Raw genomic sequence first — 23,401 nt, forward strand, 5'->3', positions numbered from 1 at the left:
ATATATACACAGGATCATTAAGATTTTAAGTTATAAGATTAGTGACGATAAAATATTATGTATTTTATAATTTCACGGGATCCCCCAAGGTTTGTAACGTATAATATTTAGATGATCCTATAATATAATATATACGCACACACATATTATAGTACGTATATACTAGGAGTAGATTTTTTTCGTATTGAGAGCCTGTTTTTTTTTGTTTTATTATAGAATGGACATTTTAATATGGCAAAGTAATATGATATATATCATACAAAACTAATTATTATTCATTTTTTTTTCTGTATTAGTTGTTAGTTATATTTTTACCTTTTTAATCAAACTATAACAGTTTACATTAAAATTTCAAAAAATGAAATACCTTTTATACATGAGTGATAAACATTATCTGACATAACAACCGAGATATGATCGTTGTTTATATGAACAGTTTAGTATAATGAAACAAAAAGTAGAAGAGTGATTATCACGCCAATCTCTCGGAACTTAAAACATTTATAAATAATGAATACGTATTCAAGTAATTTAGCGACGTACGTAAGAAATATTAGGATCACTGTCGATTAAAAGTGGACAAAGAAAAATCATCTCATCATACGTATACAACCAACAAATAAGGAGCAGGGGTGTATTGGAGCATAAAGTCATAACAATATTAAAAAAGAAAAAATGTTTTTGAAGAAATGCGTATTTGTAAAAAAAAAAAATAATTTTATAAATATTTGGCGAATGGTGAGCAATGAGTATATTATTTGTTTCTTTTTTTTTAAATTCTATGGTTTCGCATAACAACACGTCACCATTACACCACTCAAAAACCATACAATTATAAATATAGTCGATGTGAAAATATTTATAGTTGATAAAAATGAATTTGAATTTATTAAGCAGTAAGCAACTATAAGTATGTTTTTTTTTTATTTTTATCATAGAAACATTTTTTAGAAAAATATGACGTATACACAAACCATTTTTTTACCAATACATCCCTGACAAGGAGTGACAACTAGGAATGTTGGCGGTAGCGGAGGCAAGTATCAGCAACGCGGACTTACCGTTGTCGACGATCACGTCGATCAGGTCCATACTCTTTGCAAACGCGTCCCGGAGGTTGACGTGGTGGAAGGACACGATACTTCCTTCGCGTTTGGCGCGCTCCAACGCTTCGCGCCGCTTGAGCGCCTTTTCTCGTCGCATTTGGTTTTTATAGAACTCGGCAAAATTGTTGACGATAATCGGAATGGGCAGCGCAACGACCAGCACGCCGCAGACACAACAGACGCCACCGATAACCTTTCCCAGGGCCGTGGTCGGATATATGTCGCCGTAACCGACAGTGGTCATGGTGATGCCGGCCCACCAAAACGTTTCGGGTATGGACAAGAACTTGGTGTTGGGCTCCTCCTTCTCGGCAAAGTACGCCAAGCTAGAGAATATCAGCACACCCATGGCCAGAAATAACATGAGCAGGCCCAGCTCCTTGTATGAGTTGCGCAACGTGAACCCGAGGCTCTGCAGACCGGTCGAGTGCCGGGCCAGCTTGAGTATGCGGAGTATGCGCATGATACGGAATATTTGTATGACGCGGCGCACGTCTTCGAACTGGTGCGTGTTCGTCTGGTCCGTCTCGGCCACCAATATCAGCGACACAAAGTATGGAAGTATGGCCAGCAGATCGATCACGTTCAGGCCTCCTTTGAAAAACTTCCACTTGTTGGGCGACGCGCTGAACCGGAGCAGGTATTCGAGCGTGAACCACGTGATACACACCACCTCCACCATGGTAAAAACCGGATTGTCCTGGATCACACCCTTCGTCTCCACTTGCAGCGATGGTATCGTATTCAGCGTCAGTGCCACCGTTGACATAATGATGAACAGTATCGAAATCACTGCTATCACCTGCAGGGTCACATATAAACAACCGCGTGCGGCTCCGGTCAGACGTCCGTTTGAGAAAACACGTACTATATTTTTTTTTGTTTTTTCGTTTTTGTCCTAACGATATGTTTTACTACGGTTTAATCAAAAGCTGTAAACGTCGCTATCGTCCAACGGATATGAGACCGCTTTCAATCAAAATCGTACCGTTCCATTTTCGGCTAAATTTTAAAAATATCGATTCTCTTTTCGATCAAAATCATATCCTTCATTTTTGGTTTAGCCGAAAGAGGAAGGGTATGTTTTTAGTTAAATGTAGAAATAATCTTTATTAAATTTGGTCGAAAAATGAATCGGTCAAAAAGAGAAGAGTACGGCTTTGATCCAAAACGATTAGCATATCTAATAGAGCGATGCGTGTCGGTTTAGGTCGTCAAGTCGTGTATATCGTCTACCTATTTAATCTACATATTTGCACGTATACGTATATTGTAAGTTGTGCGGCGAATAGTTCGGAAACTCAAACAACCGTACGTCCTGTTTTTACATTCGAATCTTGCATTTTATTTGAGCACCATGGTTTTTAGCATTCTTCGAATATACATGTGGTTATTGTAAACAACGTATTTTCAAATAATATTTTGCGGTGATCAAGGACATATTGGAATACTATAATGAGACAAATTTGTTCGAATAAGTATTTCTATTATTTTTATATGAACAATAAATGATCTACCGTAGACGATTCTCATAAAATGTTGAGGCATTTATTCCCTCGATGAAAAAAGTTTGTATCGCTACTGCCCTCGTAAAATTAAAAAAAAATCGAGTTTTTGATGAACTTTAAAAATTTACAACGGGGTAGTTTTGTTAAGAATAGATAATTTAATTTGAATCGATCATATATTTTTTCACCCTTTAATCTTTACACGCCACGTCGATTATGCCTGGTATAGACACATTTTTTTTCTGATGTACCCTACCCTTACTTTCCCAATCGCGGATTATGAAATCTCGGTTACACCCTGCCAACACCACCATCACTACCTATACCAAAATAGAAAGAAATTATGCTCTATTTGTGCTAACATGGAGGTATTATACAGGTATAATAAATACGTTACATCGGTGTGTGTGTGTGTATCGCGTTAGTATAACATAATATTATATTATATGGTTTATCGCATCCTTCCGTCTACTTTTAGTGAGGTTCGCGTGCCACTGCGGCATTTCAAGCTCCGGTAGGTATACGTGGGATCGATAACGACAATAACGATAGTAATAGTAACAATAATAGTAATAATATAAGCAGCCCTCAGTTTCGAGTAAATAAATATATGTAGGTTCGCTATTTGCGTGCGTGCGCACCGTGTGCCAGTTATAAAGTTCACACTGGTCAGTGGTCAACGTACGGTTTGCGGTTCGTTTGATTTTAATTAAAACTCATTTACCCCTACATACATTCATACACATTAGTATATATAACACACGCATATATTTATATTATGTACCTATAGTTTTCATGTGAATCGCCTACCGTTGTGCTTATAAAATATTATATTGTCGATGTATTATTGTACGATAAACCCTGTGGGTGCGACGACTCTCGCGCCTGTCATATTTCAATTTGAAGATTCGTGTCTCACTGTAATATAATATTATATGATACCGTGACGATGTCATCTATATATACTGTTTAATGTATATAAATATATCACATTTCAATGTATAGATAAACGTATTATTATTATTTATCTATTCTTTTTTTTTAATTAATGTCTAACAACCGTATTTTATAATGTACGCCCACGGATTAATATTATTTATCGCACGGAAATACGCCGATAGTGGAATGGAAATTTGATTTTCATTTTACACGTCTGTATCGTTGAAAACTCGCACGCATATATTATTATTTAAAAAAAATTAATTAAATTGTTTTTTTATTCATAATCAAAAACTTGACATTCTGAAAAAAAAATGGCATACTTTTGATAAATTATATTATTTTTATATAATATTGTGTAGAAAACCCTTATCAATATAAGATATTTTTTCAAATAATTTACTGTGCTTAAGAAAAATCGAGAAAAAATGTTTAAGAGGTTTAAAAGATATAAAATTATATAAATTATAATAGATTATTAGTTATTACTTATCTCTAATATTCACTAGGTACCAACTCTCAAGTTTTTATTTTAATTGAAATTGAGGTAGGTACAAATAGGTCTTCAATAGGAGTAAAAAAAATGTTTCCATAATATCGTTTAATAATTTCTTTTAGCTTGAAATTCCTTTTTAGTGTAGACACTATAACTTAGTATTATTTACATAATAGCTTTAAATTAATTGTTTACATAACGTTAAAGCGCAGTGCAAAAAGTACATAATATATTACGTGCTTCTGAAGAAGTATAAGCGATTTCGATGAAAAGCAGCAGCGTTTAAAATAAATTAACGTAGTCCAGTATTCAATTGTTTATTTTAGTTATAACTAAAAACAAAGTTTCTTGTTAGCTTAATAACCATAAAAGAAAAGTGAAATAGAGTATTTAAAATTTTTAATTTTTTTTTTTAAAATAATGATTACGAAAGTGTAGTTTGTGATCTATTTTTATATCTTAAAAGTAATGTAATGGAGATTAGTTATCGTATACCACCAAATTTTAATTCTCATGTTTAATATTGAGCTAAAATACTAAATGGCTATTATAAAAATAAATAATAATTATAAGATACATAGTGTAGAGAAGTGTCTCGTTAGAACATGGATATTTTGATGATATGCCTAAGCGTATAATTAGTAATTTCGGTCATATAATTGTTACTTTTAATAATCATACCTATAACTAATTACTTTTAAAATGAAAGATAACTTAAAAATAATTTTTCTAAATAGGTAATAACGTGCATAAAATTATCTTAATACAAACAAATTATTTTAATATAATATCTATTATCTAAGACTTAAACCAATTTTACTTTATATACGTAAAATAGGTTGTACATTTTAATGTAGCTCTTTAATTGTAACATCGTTAACCATGGCAATAATTTTAATAATACCGAATTAAGAAAATGTTTAAAGACTATCATTAAATGTAATTACTCTTAGATTGCTATCATTTTCGTCCAAAGACTAAAACTAAATCCAAAATGATATAAGTAAAATTTAAAAAATACCATATGACTGCAATAATTGAAAGCATCGACATTATATTGTAAAGTATTATTTTTATAATTTGCATATTCTTAGATATATTATAATATGAAATAACTTATTGGTTTAATTATTATTATAATAACAATTTTTTTTTTAGTCAACTGACTATTGTAAGAGTCTAATTTAATTTAATTCCCTTAGCTAGGTAATACATTCTATCATTCTTTCATCTCATCAGTAAAATTATAATTAGATTTAATGCTAAAAAAGTATATTATACTATAGAGAAATTTAATTTTACGTAAAATAAAAGTTTTTTTTATTAATGTTATAAATAGTAAGGTTTTTATTCATACATTTAATTTAACCAAATCCGATTTTATCCCAAAAACATTCTCAATTTATTTTATTTTATTAATATTTCAATTCTTTATAAATGATGGAAAACTTCAAATTTTATACATCAGATAGATAACGGTAACAATTATTTTTTCTATTTTTGTCAAAAAAAGAAAAATCCAATTGGTAATGACAATACGTATATAACATATAATATAAGATAACTCCGTCTCTATTTAATAAATGTATAATATATACAATTTGCGATCAGAAGAATCCATTTTTTACTGTTAGTTTCAATAATACAGTGAATTGATTAATTATCAAATGTAAAAGTAAGAATATTATCAAAAGTATTTCTTTGAATTTTATTGATATTTTAATTTAAAAATTAGATTTAACAATGTAAAATATAAGATTTTCTAAGTATTCATAACTTACTGTAAAATATAAATATCAATGAAAGCCCACGATTCACGAGATACTTTTGGTTATATTCTTACCTTCGAATTAAATGCCAGCAATTGAATTTGCTATTACATTAAAATTAACGTCACAAAATAAATTCTACTGAACTTAAGTTAGGTGTGTTATGCATTTGTTAAACTGAAACAACAACAAATGCCGATGTATAGCGTCTTTATAAATATACTGTTTGAAAAGCTATCCGATGTTATATCTATTTATTATTATTGATATTGGTCAACGATATTACAATACATATCAAACACCATTGGAACGTGTGGGCATAAGAAAAATACAGTTGTATAGTTGTCGGTAATGTATAAATAATATGTTATGTTTATATAATATATATATATATTATTTGTATATGCACACTTACACACACACACACACTTTATATTTGTTATAGAAAAACCAAGCAAAATTCACATAGAAAGCCGCAGTGTTGCCAATAAAACCAAAATCAAATGCCATAAAACCATTCGCACGCAACATACGTATAATAATATAATATGTATTATAGGTAGGCATGTATAGTTGTAATACACTGTTACAGTAAGGTTTTAAAATTTTTTTTATTTATTGAAGTGTAGTCGTGTGGTAGTTCGGGCCAGGTTCCGGGGCCGGGAAGTCAATCTCGCTCACTGGATGGCTGTCTCGGCGCCGGCGCGTGACCCGAAACGTCCGTCGTAAAAAATGTTTCAATATAGTCGTGTTCGGGGTCATTCGGAGCCGACTGTCGATTTCTGTGACGAACAGGTTCATTGCGCAAAACACATTCCACACACGCGTAAAATATTTTTAGCCGTGTTTTTTTTTTTTTATAATTATTTGCCGAGTTCTATGCGTATTACAATAATTTTGTCGGTTGCAGCCGCCTTTAGAAGAAAACTTCAGCGTATATATGATGCTTTGATAGCACACACGCGGCCAGTGTATATAAAAAACCAAAAAAATTTTGTTTCGTACATATAAGAAGCCTCGTGCAACAATAATTCCCTGTTAACACACTCGAAAAGGAAAGAAAACAATAGTAATAAATAAAAGAAAAAAAAACCATTAAACGTATCAAAAAAAATATAATATGATAGAAAAAAAAAATGAAAATCGTCTCTCCACGCCCAATATAGAAACACATTGGAATCTACAATTTTTCGTTGGCGTAACTAAGGTGTGGATGTAGGCTAACTGTTTATAAAAAGTAAAACCCCTTTTTTGCTCTTCTCCGATAATCTTTATGTAATCTCACAAAAATTTGGGAGACCTGCGAAAAACAATACTTGTGATCACACGGCTCGTAAATCTTGTGTAATAACGCCCACGAGTCGATTTCGTTGATTTCATTGCAGAGAAACGATTTTCTTGGAGTTCGTATGATAAATATTACATATCGTTTATTATCCGGTTAGCATACATTACTCGTCCATTGAATGTGTTATCTACTTTATGTGGGCTTGTGAAAAATAATAAAATTACTATAGTTTTATAGTTTGAATCGAAGATGCGTTTACCGTAGAAAAATATCAAGAAACGCACTTAACAAGTAAACTGTCATTGCATATATTTTATAATGTATTTTATTGTTGAACATTTATGTGAAATATGGACAATATTTTTAACCATATTTAGTGTTTGTTGAAATTATTTTATGTGATATTTTGTTAATTGATAATATAACACCATAGGTGGAGTGGAACTAATCGTAACCCCACATAAATAATTCATTCGAGGCCAAAATTCCATTAAAAATAAAAATAAAATAACGCCTATTTCATATGCCCAAATTAAAACAACACAAAATTATTATTTACACACAATATTATTTTTAAATTTATCAAGAAATATCTTTTAAATTATAAAAATACCTATAAATTAATAAAAAATATTTGTTAGAGCCAATATTTTTAGAACTTAAAATAGATAGATAATTAATATGTGATGAATCTTTTGATGATCTTTTTGGTTTTTGTTGAAATTTAAATGAATTGTTCAAACTTTTAAGTTGAGATGTTTTGATCAATTCTAAATTCTTAATATTTAAAATATTAAAATTTATATTCTGTACTTTAATGTTCGTACAGTTCAAAATTACAATTTTTAATTAATTTTAATATAAACCATGAGATGTATGTTTTAACTGTTTTAAGATAGATGGTAGCTTAGAAATGTAATGTTCTATAATTCCGTAAAATATTTTATTTATTCTGTTCAGTTAGATCAGTTCGTGAACATAACAAAAATTTCTATAAAAAAGTAAAATTTCATAACGATAAGATAAATGGGAGTTTAAGACTAAAGTATTTACGGAACTGTTTGCAATCAAATATTTAAGACCCAACCCTTTAAAAATTTAAAAAAAATAAAAATATATTTTACAGGATTTCCACATAATATGTTTAACACATTGGACGAGTATCGTGTACTAATAACTTGGTCGTATGTATATAATAAGCACAACATACACCACGACATAGCATTATACGTCACGGAGCGTGACATTCAAAAACGGTCCATGGCCAAAGAAAATGTCGTAAAAACAAAAAAAAATGCGTGATGATGACGACGACTGTCACCTGCACTCGTGTCGCGGCATGCGGGCCCCGCTGCGGCATCGGCGGTGGGGACTTACCCGTCGTGCGAGCAGTCGGCGTGTAATGACGATGACGATGATGACTTACCCTTGCCGCAATGCTGGTGGTGGGCTTCTCGAGCAGGTCCCACAGGATCTTCTGGTAATGCGCGCACTTTCCCTCGCCAAACTCTTCCTCGTCGCGCTGCCGCAGAGACTCTGCCTCTTTGCGCATTTCCTCGTGCACGTGTTCCTTACGCTGGTGGTACTTGTGCTGGCAACACGACTCCAAGTACAATTCGTCGACGCCCCAGTACTCCAGATCGTCGCTGAATGCCAGCACGCACATTTCGTCAACCAGGTGCAACTTGCCGGTTCTGTAGAAGTTTAACACCTGCAGGCACATCGGACATACACATTATAACATTTATTTTTTAACACAATAATAACACGTTATATCATAGTGATAACACAAGAGTTATACAATGTACTATAAAAAAGTCTATCCAGGATAAATTCATTCTTCCGATCCTATACATCAGCCGTCAATGTCCGATACTCTGGTGTTGTTTGTAAAATCGGAATGATAATATTATACAATCAGCATTGTAATGAAATTTTTTGTTTTGCAATAATTTCTTAATGTAATCGCCAAATGAATATTGTTTTAGTATTTTACTATTTAATGGTGTTATGTATCTATAATATGAGACGGTATGATTATGAGAATATCGGAATTGAAAGGTTTATTAATAGGTAGTTACAATCCTAAATAAAAAAATTCTTAAATATACCTAGCTCAATACATATTCTCATTTCGATTTTCTGTCAAACATTTTTCTCCATCTGCTTGCATTCCGTAAACCATTACCTACTTTTGCTTTAAATCTTTTATCTCCTAATAGATTTTTCCATGTCATGTTCAATTTTTAATATTGATGACGTTAGTTGTATTATTTTTAGTTATATTATTGATTGATATTTTTATATATTATTTAATAAATCACTTATACTTTACGCTTTTCGCTCAGCAATATGTCTATTTTTAATTCTTGAAACTCACATAACGTTATTAACTATCATCCCATTACGATTTAATTGCATTGTCTAAGAAATTTAAATTATCGTACTAAATTATATTCCCTTAGCGCTCAACCATATTTTGTTCGTTCAATAACAAGTAACAATATATAGGTTCCATCCTAGTTGCTTTATTATTCTACATATCATCTCGCTATAATTTCTTGCATTTAGGAGACTTTCTGCGAAAATAAATCAAGTAAACTCAATTTATAATAATATTTGAAAAGTATTTGATCAAGTAGACCATTTTCTCTAATTTAAATACTTTACTTCTTCGGTATAGATAATTCTTTACTTACTTACCAGTTATGATCGTATTTAGATATTTGATTAATTTATGTTTCTATCTTTGGTTAGTGTTTATAAAAAGTTAGATCTTATTATCCGAAAAATGTGAACAACAAACTAAAAAATTCAGAAATTTGTTTTTATTATTGGTAATGGTTCAACATTTAAAAAATATTTAACAACTTTTAGAAAAAAATAGAGCGGCGGTAATAGTATAACATATTTATAATACAAAATATTTGTTTTTATTGCATTTTTAATAACTTTAATATCAATAAACAAATTAACTACGGTCAAGTTCGAAATCAGAGAAAATCAATCACAGAAGTATATTTAGAAGAGTTTTGAAAACAAAAATAATTTGATGGTTTGTTTAGGCGTAACGTGGCACACATTCTAAAGGAAACTTATTATTATTGTTTGTTTATATCACACTGAAGTGGCATAAGACACGCTGTGAATGATATAATAAAAGAGCGTTTGGGATTTTGGTGGAAAAAAGGATGTAAAAGGGATGTTTATTTAATTTTTTAAATCATTTTACGTGTGTGTCGATTGGATCAGGATTTGTGTGTATAATATTATATACCTACGTACAAGTGCGATCGTCGCGTTTATGGAGAATGGAGACTGTTCGTTTCAATTATAATACGTGATGCGGTGAAATAATTCGAGTCCAACGTTGACAAGCAAATGGGTGGGAATACAGTATATTTATTTTATTATATTTTATTGATCTTTTTTGTTTGGACCTCATAAAAGTCGTAATACCAGTATTCGTTCGCGTAGATGATTGGATGACAAGCAATCGTGATCGGCTGTGATTCATATAATATATTAATGTATTCATTCGGGAAACAGGCTATAATATAGGTATAACACACCCATAAATGTTAGATTTTTGGGAAACAATTCCATACAAAAATATCCTGTTTCTAAAAGCAGTCTCATGCTTCTAAAAAGACAGACTTAAATATTATTAATTATAACACACTTTTGAGAGAATTTACTCAATATGAGTGTACAACTATTAACGATTGTGTATCTTTCCCGCTGTATCATTGACACAATAATGTTTGCCAATTATTCTCCTCACAGCTATGTGCCCCTGTATTGGTATTTGGTGGAAAGGTCTAGACTCCGAAAACAAATTTATTTCAGTTTCACGAAAGATACATGCCAAATCGTTATGTATTTATGGTCTTTCGGGAATTATTTTTTAAAATTATTTTTACTGTTTTATATTGTGATACGATTCCGAACAAAAACTGTTAAATTAATATAATATGATTCGTTAAGAAAACTGGGTTGAGAAATAGTTTAAATATCGAAAAGTACGTATATTTATTAAAAATGTGTAGAAATTGTTATTAAGTTATATTTGTAAACACTAAACATAATTACTGTTTATCTATAACCATCAGGTCCAAGACAAGAATTTATTTAAAAATATAATAGTAAGTAAAAAAAAAAATTGTTATCAATTATTTTAAAATTGCGTAAGTTACAATTTTTATATTTACACTTTACACGATTGCGCAGATTACTTGTATAATCATGTTATCAATGTGTCCTTTTTCTATAGTTTTATGTGGCACAAATAACATACATCCCATCCGTAACATGCGTGGTAAATGGCAGTAATACAACGTTCACAAAACACTATCATTTTTGGACGTATAACGTATAACATTATATAATTTTATAGTTACCGAGCTGAAAGATTTTGGGTGCCTGTCAAAAAAGTACTCGTTGTCGGCCAACGAGTAGTCGTCGCACAGCTCGGATATTGCCTCATGCGTGTTGCAGTCCCTCAACCGACCCAACCTGGTATGCGGTAACCGCTCCAGGGTCCGCCATAGTATTTCGTGCTTGACGCCGCCCACGTTTATGCACACTCTTCGGTTGAGGGCCTTCGACCGCATTATCATGAACGGCTCGGGAGGCAGCGACGACAGCGATCTGCTGTGCAACCGCCGGTACAGCTCCTGCGCCTGCGCCGGCGCGGACGGTGGTGGCTGCTTTGTGACCGGGAACCTGATCTCCTTCTGACTGTCCGGTTGTGCGGCGGCCGCGGCGGCCGCGGCCGTCCACCGCACCGCCGCACCGATTGGTGGCAGCCGCGGGCCGCCGCAGCTGTTGTTTTCGAATCCGGTGCCCGCATTGCGTTCCGCGGCCATCAACCGGACACCGGACCGTCAACCGTCAATCTTTTTCCGTCCATTCGTCTGCGGACACAACAAAACACCATAAGGTTATAACAATATCAGTACCCAACGGGACCTGATCTCTAAGTACTGCTATACAACGGTAATTTTTTGTATATGCGAGTATGAGGAAAAGAATGACGAAGCCAGCAGTTCATAGTTACGTGTTGTCGTGCCATGTCCATAATAAGTCGAATTTGGGACAACTCTAGAAATTTTCCAGTAGATCATGGTTAGTGATTAATGCTATGATTACGATGGCTAATTAGAATACTGTAAAGGCACACTGGTACAACATAACACGACAACGCAACAGTGAACCTGGCTATTAAATAAAAAAATATACATAATATACATATAATATCATTATGATAACTTGTTTTAAAATTGTATTATATTTAAAAAGAAAAGAAATTATTTCAACTAAATAAATAATAAAATAAAAGATTAATGATAAAGAATATAAACAATTCATGATAATTGATTAAAAGTTATCCCTTGATATCGAATACTAATTTGTAACAAAACCCAAAGGATAATATTGTTTGATTTAAATTTTATTATTATAGGAAATCGTTTAATTACAAAACCTCTTAAATTTACGATGTTAATAGATATCTATATCAATTACACTTCAGTCTGCTTGTTAAATTTTTCAGAGAAGAAATGGTGAGTACATGTGAAATACGTTGATTATGATACGCATTCAAATTTTGATGGAAACATGTGTTTATATCATTTGAGCGAATTCAATAACTACCTATTTAATAACCTTAGGTTAAAATGAAGCACTATGTTTGAAACGTACCATTGAGCATGCATTATTGCATTACAATTATTTTTAAAATAAAATTTTCCGGCAACGTCGCAGTAATTTTGTTTGGAGTTGTATGAATAAAAACGTAAACGGAAAATTATGAATCATCAAATATGAGAACCATGAATACAGTTTGAAAACAACGCGATCCAAACCTCACTAAAACATTGAAATCAATGTACTAAAATATCAAATATAGTATTTAGTATAATATATAGTCTATATAGATTAGTAAATATTGGAGTATTCTTTCTGTGCAGCACAATTGGGCATTTATACCTGTTTGGTATCGCAAATTTACATAACGTTTATGGGAGCAATCAATATACTTAAAATTTTACTACATTAGGTATTGAAATAAAATAAATATATATCGTTTAGTAGCTATTTTGTTTAATTAATCTTTTCATGAAAATTTGTCTATTTCATGAAGTAGAAACAGTATTTTTTACATTTCATGAAATATAAAAATATTTCACTAAATAGTTACTCCAATTTGACATCATGTAATTTTTTTCACAAAATGGTCATTTACTTTTTAAAATAAAATATTTTCTATGCTACTATTATTGTAATATTTTTAAATCTACATATTGAAAATTTAAATACGTCTTATCATTTTATTTAAAAAATGGAAAAAGAAGTTTATTTTATCAAATAGTAATTTGTTTAGATTATTAGCTATTTAAGCAGAACTATGAGTATTGACATTGGCTCTAACCTTTCATACTAGGTACGGTACCTTAAAATTAAGTACATACTTACGTTTTGGGAACCCCTGATCTTCTAGGTTAAAACTTTACAACTTGGATAATTTTACAAAAATTGTTATTGGTTATTCAATAATTTAATAATTCAATAATATCTTTTTTTTTGTTATCTCTATGATATTAACTTGGGTATATTAAATGTTTATATTTTATTGATATTGATTTTATAGTCAAGTATAATATAATTGTTCTAAAGATTTTCGTGAAACTGTTCAAGCTATAATCATAAGGTTAGGAGTTCCTTAGTTGTTTGTGTAAGAGTACATTACTATCCAAACAATAATATGTTTGTTTTAAAGATAGGTATAGTATAAATTGTAACAGCTATTATCACAACGCATCGTTCTGTTTAAAATGCTTTAAATAAATAGAAGTTAAAACAAATTACTTTATAGTGTATACTTAAATAAAGTTTTTTCAACTTTTTGACTATTGTATTTTTGAAAAATAATTGTAAATATAACTTAAATTTATAAAAGTAAAAATCGTGTATAATAATAAATATTAATATATATAAATAATAATATTTATTTTTTGTAAAATAAATCACATGATTTTAAATTGGAGTAAACGTTTTGAGAAATATTTTTCTATTTCATTTGCTGTAAAAAAACTGTTTTCACTTCATAAAATGGATTAGTTTTCATGGAAAGATGAATTTTACGAAAAAGTTATGCGACATAAATTATATACCTTTAGTAGGTTAAACTTAAGTATAAAAACAATATGGAATATATTATACTAAATAATACTTTTAATAATATAAAGTAAATAAATAATATTAAAGTTATAGTCTTGTGTTCTGTATTATTTCTATAATTTATTATTATTTGATTATAATTTACAATATTGACTCGATTTAAAATTGGCATGCAATCATTATTTATATAGTTGGAAATATTTTTTAATAAATATTAAATAGTGTTCAAACCTAATTATTATGATTTTGTATAAATATGTGTCGCGTTTTTTTTTTTATGAAATGCCCAAACCTACTTTGGCTTATTTTAAAATTCTAAATCCTAATATAATAGAGATAAATGGAATCTTGACAAAAATTATTCAAAAAAGTCATATAGCTAATTTATTTCTCAATGAAATTTTTTTTCCGACCATAACTACCATAGTAGTTAACAATAATTTATCGTATTTATTCACAACATTTATATTTATTTCTCTAGACATTTATTTTTTAAATATATTTATTATATGATTTTATAATACTCATTAAAACTTACATTTAATTATTAGTAGTGATTTTCTATATTGACTTTTGACTCACCATAAATTTCAATATGTTGTACTTTAAACTACATACATCCAATGCGTATCTGTTAAGTTAGTTTTTGAATTTAATAACAGTTTTATCTTAAGTCACAAGTAGTTTTAATTATTTAGAGAAATAATATAATATGAAGTAATATTTGAAATTTCAATATTACATAATTAATATTGTATACGTTATATCGTATTAGCTTTAATTATATCTCAAGTCATACCAGTGAAACCTTGATTTAGAATTTTAGAGAATCGCAATCGAAACTGAAACTTTAACTTTTTATTTAGACAAATCGAAACCTATTAAATCTTCAAAGAATCAGTTCCCTTATCAAATTAAATTTCTAACTAGTGTGGGTGACAATGTGGTAGTTTTTATTTTATTAAGCCTTGTCGTAATTACTTTGTGTTTGATGTATATAATAATATATATTCATATATATATATATATATATATATATACATAATAACTATTTATAATTATAATTTCTGAAAATGCTATTCGTCATTTGCAGATTGTAATATGGACGAGTTGAATCGTTGATGTATATAACAACATAAATGTGTTTAATTTACTATTGATGTAATGGTTTTATCGTGTATTTTCATAATTATCGTTCGGAAATTGTAAGTACGTCATTGTAACAATATTTACATAATGTAATTCTCGGTGAGTATATCCATGTATAATGCTTGGATAAAGTTGACTTTACTATTCTAAGCGATCCATGTATACCTGCTATGTCTGTGGGGTAATTGTGTCGTGCCGTCAATCGAAAAAAATAGTCGACACACGGTACATAATAATAATAATAAGCGCACGCGAGAATGAAATATAAATACGTGCAGGGGTGAAATGTAGGTATGCGTGTTATGATTAAAACACAAGATAAAAAGGTAGTACCTACCGCGCGAAAAAAATCGTTTTGCCATTAAAAATATCGGTTAACTTTGCACTGCAGTTACATGATAAAGTAATTTTGTATTAATAATATATCCCAGCTATGATACTGTTTAATGTAATAACCAATAATAAGGATGGATAAAAAATAGATTATTTTCGTACTCAGCCTACTTTTTTAAAATTTAACACATTCATTATGATCATTCCTTTGTGCAACATGTGTTGAATATTCTCTCTCATTTTACTTACGTTTTCACGAAGCAGAAAGCGGACATTCGATTTTTCTTTCTCTTTTTTTATGACTCCGTAGACGCATCTGATCTCCTTACCGCGTAACTACCGCGTACCTTCATATTTCTCTCAAAGTCGAGCACCTACCTTTGTTTCATCTCATTCCACATCCTGGCTCTATAAGCGTTATAAGTTATAACCATCAAATTCATTGAATGTGTCTCATTCTATTAATAATTAGGTTTCTAAAACCTAATGTCAATTTTTTCCCTTCAAGCTCCTATTTTACCACTGTTATAAGATGTATAAATATTGTTATTATTATGTTATATATATATATATATATAAATATATTACAAGTAATATTTTCCATCAAACAATATGTTTAAATAGAATTAAAAATAATATAAATGTCGAACTTGTATTACTAGTGCGAGAAATAGATGATTGATCGTGTTTGTGTATAATATAATATAATAATGTACTTCCACAATCACAAGTAATCTCCACGAATTCTTCGATATTTCCCTGATAATCAAACTCGAAGTGGATAAATACTCAACGAGAATATTGAAGATGCGAGATTAACGTCAATACAACGAGTAAAATACGTATATATATATACATAAATGAATGGCTTCCACTAAATTGATATTGATTTTTGCGAAATCGAATTATCGAATTGTTTGTACAAACCATTGCTATTAAGCTGGACAAAGTTTGTAATATAGTTTTGTATTACAGCCACAGTCGAAATGGACGTATATCTAAGAAGTTTTGGGGTAAGTGGGTAACCTCTTCAGAATGCGGTCGCGACAATGACTGCTGTAATATCGCATTGTGAAGATCAAGTTATAACATTATTTAATAAATTATCGAAAATATTAAATCATATCGTTAAAAATCAAAAGAAGACTCTTCGACTCATGTCGTTTATTGGGATGAAACATCGTGTACTACGTGAGGTCCGAACAGCTGTTTGCTCATTTAATAATAATTTATTAACACCATAGTCAGTCTCTGTGACAAGCTACTTAACTATATTTGGTATCTTAAACCTGTTTGACCTGACTATATATATATATATACAATATACATACACATATATACAATATACAATATATATACATGGGATAATGCATTTAACGTTAGATACTCTTTATTATTTCAAAAAATACTGAAAAAATGTTTTTGAAAATATTTCTTTTACACATTTACTGTAAATAAAATAAAAACAAAAGAGACTTAAAAAAATTAAATAATATCTTATTTTTTATTTTTCTTTAATTAGTAAAATAAATTTTTATTATTATATTTAAGCAGAATGTTTTGATAATTTTTTAGGATTTTTTTGATTTATCAAAATTCAATTGCAATTAAGTAATATATTACTTTATTATTTATGAATACATTTTAAATTTTAGATATTATACAACGTATTCAATAAAACTTTGAATAAAATTATAATTCATGAACTACTCAATCAAAATGCGGTTTTTATGTATCAAAATACTCCAAAAAGTATTTGCTTTCATTGTTCATTAATAATATCTATGAATGTAATTTGGAAATATTTATGTATATATATTTTTTAAGAACTTATAAATATGTAATTTTAATTTAATTTGATAGATTTTAATTAACAGGAAAAAAATAACACAAATTAAATATTTAAATTTAAGATTCGTCTATTAGAGATATGTACTTAACTTATATTTCAATAAATTATACTATATTATATATCATTTTAATATAAATTAATATTTTAACAATGTTCAATAAAAGAAAATTTTATTTATTATCATTATGAATATTTTTCAATCAAAATTGAAATACATACTAAAGAATTAGATCAATATATTTAGTATTAAAATTTAAACACTTAATTACACGTTTAACTGATTTAAATATTGTATTTAAAAAAAATTAAAAATCTCTATTAAAATATGTCCTGTAAATTAACCGAAAACTTATTTTATATATACATTATGTTGTTTTTATTATGTATATATTTTATATATACGTTCAATTTAACATTTTACGGAATAGTTAAGTTTTGCAAAAACAGATCAAATTTAAAAGGAATACATTTTTATGACAGAGAAGTTTATTGAACTGTAGAAACTTTCTCAAGGATTAGTCTATAATTTAGAGAAGCGCGAAATTAGTGAATTATTAATTCTGTAACAGTCGTATTAGGAAACACACACACATATACACACTTATACTATTGTACAGGGTAGATTTGATAGTGTTTTCTCGTTTTATAGATTAGTTTCTTACTTTAGTATTATGCTTGAGTTAGAAAACAATAGGGACGTAAAAATGACTTTTTATAAGTCTAATATTTGTTTGATTTATATAATATACGTACTCATTACTCAAAGCGTATACGTTACCACTTAAGTATAAAATCAGGTATAGTGTATTCTTTGTTTGTTGCAAGTAAACGTATATTACATTCACTAAATTTAAAAAAAAAAAAAAATGTTATCTTATATAAATAATAAAAAAAATGAAAAATTCAAATACATATAAATAGAAAGAAAACTATAGGGAAATTTTTTATTGATTAACACTAATTATTTCAAAATCTACTATTGATTTTAAAAATATTTTTTTTACATAATTTCCAGCTGAAATTAAACAACATTTTTAATAATTTTGAAATTTTTATTATTTGTTATCATTATAAAATTTTTACTTTTCTGAAAGACAACATACTTTTTTAATTTCATAAAAATCAAAATTTGGACGAGTAGTTTATGAATTATAAGTATTTAAAGTTTTGGTGAGAGGAATGACATCGTACAAGAATACCCCACAAAATGTTGATTTACTATTCACAAACTACTCCTTAGAATTTTATTTTTTATGAGTTGAAATATTCCGTAAAAATTTTACTATAAAATATGAAATTAAAAATGATGTTGGCATTCAAAAAATAAAAACTTAAAAAATTATAACGATAAAAAATATAATTGTTTTTAAATCGTTAATAGATTTTGAAATAATGAGTATTGTTTGATAAAATAATTACTCAGTATATTTTTTTGTTATTTTTGATTATTCTAAAAATATTGAAACTTTGCTGGCAAGTAAATAAAATTTTCTATTAGAAAGTATTCTTGAATTCAAAGATCAAAGAAATTTTTTACCACGGAACGTATGCACAGACAAAAAAAAACACATTGTTGTAAAATCAATACATTCTTATCGTTCCACTTTGAGTTTAAAACAAGTAGAGTCATCGCGTTGCGGACGTAAACTACGGTGCCATTCACTGCACAACACTTCTCAATTAACTTTTTGCTTACCGACGATATTGGACCCGCAGTAAAGTATCGAGACAGGAGAACACTGAAGTAGCCTAACTATATACGTGTAGGGTGTCCAGTTATCATATTTTTATGATTTAAATTATTCTTAAATAATGTTGGAATCGTGTGATATTCCAGAAAAATTGTACCGCTTGTATGATATACTATACTATACTAAAATGGCCTCAATCATTGGTTATACTATATTATAGGTACAAGGTACTATACTATTCATTACATACAAAGAGAAGAACAAGATTCAAAGTGCTCATTTAACGCTATGTGCATTAATGCGTTTATACAATGCTCGCGAGATTCTAAACAAAATGTATATACATATATTTTACTCAGACATTTCCACTCGATGCTCATTGAATTTAAAAAATTCCATTTAACGTACACTCCGTATAGATATGTAGATAGAGCGTCACAATTTCGTTGGAAAAACGGTTTGCGGGACGAAACACTCGCCGAGGAAGATATGAGGGAGATTTCAGAGATACTTTCGGTGCACCTTTCCTCCACTTGGTTATGGTGGTGACTAGATGACTACAGTAGAGGTCCGGGTATGCGCGCGTGACACAGGCGATATAGTCGTGCTTCTGTGGGGTGGCTTTGAGCTTTTATAGCGGTGGTACGACGGACGGTGACTGTTTTATGTAAACACCGGCGGCGTGTTATTTATATGCCTAATTCAGAGCACCCGCTCATTCGAACTTTTTGCGTTCGACCCTGTAAGTATGTGTGTATATGTGAGTACATCTATCTGCCATGATAATATATATAATATATATATATATATAAATATATATATGTGTGTACAATATGCCAAACAGTTGTCGGGAAGCGGAAGTGCTTTCCATTCAAACTAGGTCGTTTGATCGACTTTCCGCCCATCCACAGAACCGCAAAGCCGTGTCCTCGCAGCCGTATACTCGGATCTTTTTTTTTTTTTATTGCCCCGTTCTGGGTTAGCCGTATACTAGAGTTGCCAGGGACAAATTGGCTCCCTCCTCAACAAGCCATCGTAAAAATTCAACTACATCATATCATCACAACGAAATAGATACTCCCGGCGACGATCCTATACACATATAAAATATACGATATATAATATTATACACTCTGCCCATCCACGTCATATCATAAGATAATATTTTTAAAATATTTATTAACTATATAGTGATGTACCGATTGATTGCGAGTGATAAAACGTCAATATTTTCTCATTCGTTTCCGTCGTATTATACAGAGTAATCCATTAAATAAGCTCATCCTTTTTTTTTCAGTTAATAATTATTTTATTTAGATTTTAATTTTAGATATTTTTAAATATATTGTTATGCTATATTTTCAATTTTTTCAAATTTTTGCTTTACTTATTAAATTTTTTGTATAGATCCAAATTTGTGATGTTTTTTTTTTAATGAGTTGTCTTTTTTTTTTGTAAATTATGAAATGGATAATTTTTTGAATATTTTGATGTAATCACATAATTCAAACAGAATGAGTAGTTTCACAGTACCTAATTAAAATATTTATACCAGAACCATAGTTCTTAAACATTTTTTCAGAGAAGTAAAAAATATATAATACAATGAATCTAGTATATATTATTATACTTTAACCATTTTTACGAACTATAAATGTTGATAGATTAATATTCACTATCAAAATTTTTAAATTGACATACCTAAATATCTTCCAAACTTATTTTCGTGAATCTTAGTATTCAAAAGATAATAATTCGAATTCTGATTTTAATATATTAAAATTTTCTTAAATAAATATTTGCTAAATAATTTATTGTAGAAATGAGAAGTTTTTGTTTAAAAAACATTAGTTTTTATCTTTATTGGATATGCTATATGTATTAAAAAACCTCAAAAATTTGAGAATATAGATACATAAATAAAATAATTATTAAATGAAAAAAATGTGATGATCATGTTTTATGAATCACTCTATATATTCTTAAATAAATTTATGGATTTTAAGATTTCAAACAACACGTAAGCACACACACACACACGTGTAAATCCATGTATAATAATTGTTGTAATTTTAATTTTCATATTTTGTTTTTTTTTATCTAACTAATTTTTTTTTTATTATCAGACAGATTTTAAAATGTCCGCATATTACAAGAAATTCAGTTGTGTATGTTAATATAATGTGTAGTGACCGGTCAAAACATTTTCAAGATAATACTGTATTAAAATATCTTTGAAAAAAATATCTTTTATACTGATTTTTATCAGCTCATCAGTTATTACATAATATCATTATAATTACGATCGAAATTTTATATTTTATTGTACATAATATTTGAATATAGTACCTAGTCTCCTAATTTTTAAATACTCATTATGTGTACATACTATGTCATTAAGATAAAAAACGATAGAGATATTATCGGTTTATTATGTAAGATTTTCGTAACTTAATTTTAGCTGAGCATTTTAGTATGTTTATATTATAAGTTTATCGTTTATCATTTAGTCATAAGATTTTATTAGTTAGCTGATTATTGATTTTTAATTTTCTTTTTTAAATTTGTTTTGAACATGACTCTAAATTTTATTAAAAATCAATAAGGTAATAACCTATTATTACATAATAAATATTTCCATATTTTTCATAACAATGGTAAAAACATTACGTAGTATGATAACTATAAATGTAGTTCATGTTTTACAAATACCATAGATGAAATCAGTAGTCATTATATTTTATAAATATCATTATTTACGAAGTTTATTAATTTATATGCATAATATAGGCAAAATACTAAAGGAATCCTGTATTCACACACACCAAACCGTGTCAAAATCCAAGTTAGGAAAATATTGGAAAAAATAAAATGATGATGCAAAAAGTAATCAAGTATGCACAAACAATTTAGTTAGTGAATCTGTTTCTAGTGTTTCACTAGTTTTTGCTACTTAATAACAAAGTCTATCACTGATTTCTCGAAAAATCCACAGAGCAAAATCCAAAGTTCAAGTTTATTCTCAAAATTCCATTAACAGTTAACATTCTAAATGTATCTTTCAAATATCAATAAATTAATAATAAATAGTTTTTACTTTACGATAATTAGATCTAAAAAAAAAAAATTTTGATAAAACTGTAATACTTGAATGACAGATGACATTTTAAATAGTTTCTAAATTGTTTTCACAATTATATACCACACACACCTTTTATAACTTATTCATTTTTTTATGTATTAATGACTGATCATACAACATATCCTTTGTTAAATTTTTAAATATTTAAAAAATATTTGAATACGAACAGTATTATTATTGATTTCGAACAACTATTTATATTAGCATTTAAAAATGTGTTCACCAATTCGAATATAAAAAGGCGTTTTTTCTATTTCCAACAATGTATGTGGCGTAAAATACAAGAAAATGGATTACAAAATAAATACGCCGAAGATGCAGAATTCTCTTAATAGATTTGACATTTATGTGAAATTGCTTATGTTCCAATAATAAAAGTGTATAATATTTTAATGATTTAATCGAATCAAATGTTTAAAATGAAAATACTTTATCTACGATGATCAACTATTATAACTTATAAGGATATATAGATGGGACGTCCCAAACATCGAAGTGGTCGGTGCCCGCCAATATTTAATATCAATATGTGAAATTGCTATGAATCATCAATACAAGATCTTTGGTGTACGAATAATTTAGTAGAAGGATTAGCACTTTTCTTAAAACAAGAACAACAAGTATTTATATTTTACTTTATTTAATTAACAACAATTACGTAATATCAGGTTCAATTGGAAAAACGATTATCGGGAGAATCAAGTCAAACATGACGTAAGAAGTACAAGGATTGTAAAATAAAAAAAAATTGCGAGAAATTGCTCTGAAATACCAACAGTTTAATATTTAAGGGGTTTATCTAACTATATTCAATATTAATCATTAATTTAAATACATTTTTAATAGTTATAACTATACAATATATGATATGTGATAAGTTCATTAATAGATAATGTTACATTAAAATAATGTTTTTATAAGGATCATACTAACATTATTATAATTA

At 28.9% G+C, this 23,401-nt stretch overlaps 1 protein-coding gene across 3 annotated transcripts in view; it reads right to left on the reverse strand.

Annotated features, from left to right (window-relative positions):
• The window catches only part of LOC112599096 (potassium voltage-gated channel protein Shab), a 51,884-nt gene that overhangs the window by 17,915 nt on the left and 10,568 nt on the right, over window positions 1–23,401 (reverse strand). For all 3 annotated transcript variants that reach the window (XM_025345831.1, XM_025345830.1, XM_025345832.1), the window contains exons 2-4: window positions 11,507–12,022; window positions 8,533–8,817; window positions 1,062–1,908 (exon numbers count right to left, since the gene is read on the reverse strand). In XM_025345831.1, the coding sequence (XP_025201616.1) occupies window positions 1,062–1,908; window positions 8,533–8,817; window positions 11,507–11,974 (1,600 nt within the window). In that variant the 5' untranslated portion in view covers window positions 11,975–12,022. The remainder of the gene's footprint in view (window positions 1–1,061; window positions 1,909–8,532; window positions 8,818–11,506; window positions 12,023–23,401) is intronic.

This window comes from Melanaphis sacchari, unplaced genomic scaffold (genome assembly GCF_002803265.2).
Source record: "Melanaphis sacchari strain LSU unplaced genomic scaffold, SCAv2.0 Contig4_pilon_pilon, whole genome shotgun sequence".
Lineage (NCBI taxonomy): Eukaryota > Metazoa > Arthropoda > Insecta > Hemiptera > Aphididae > Melanaphis > Melanaphis sacchari.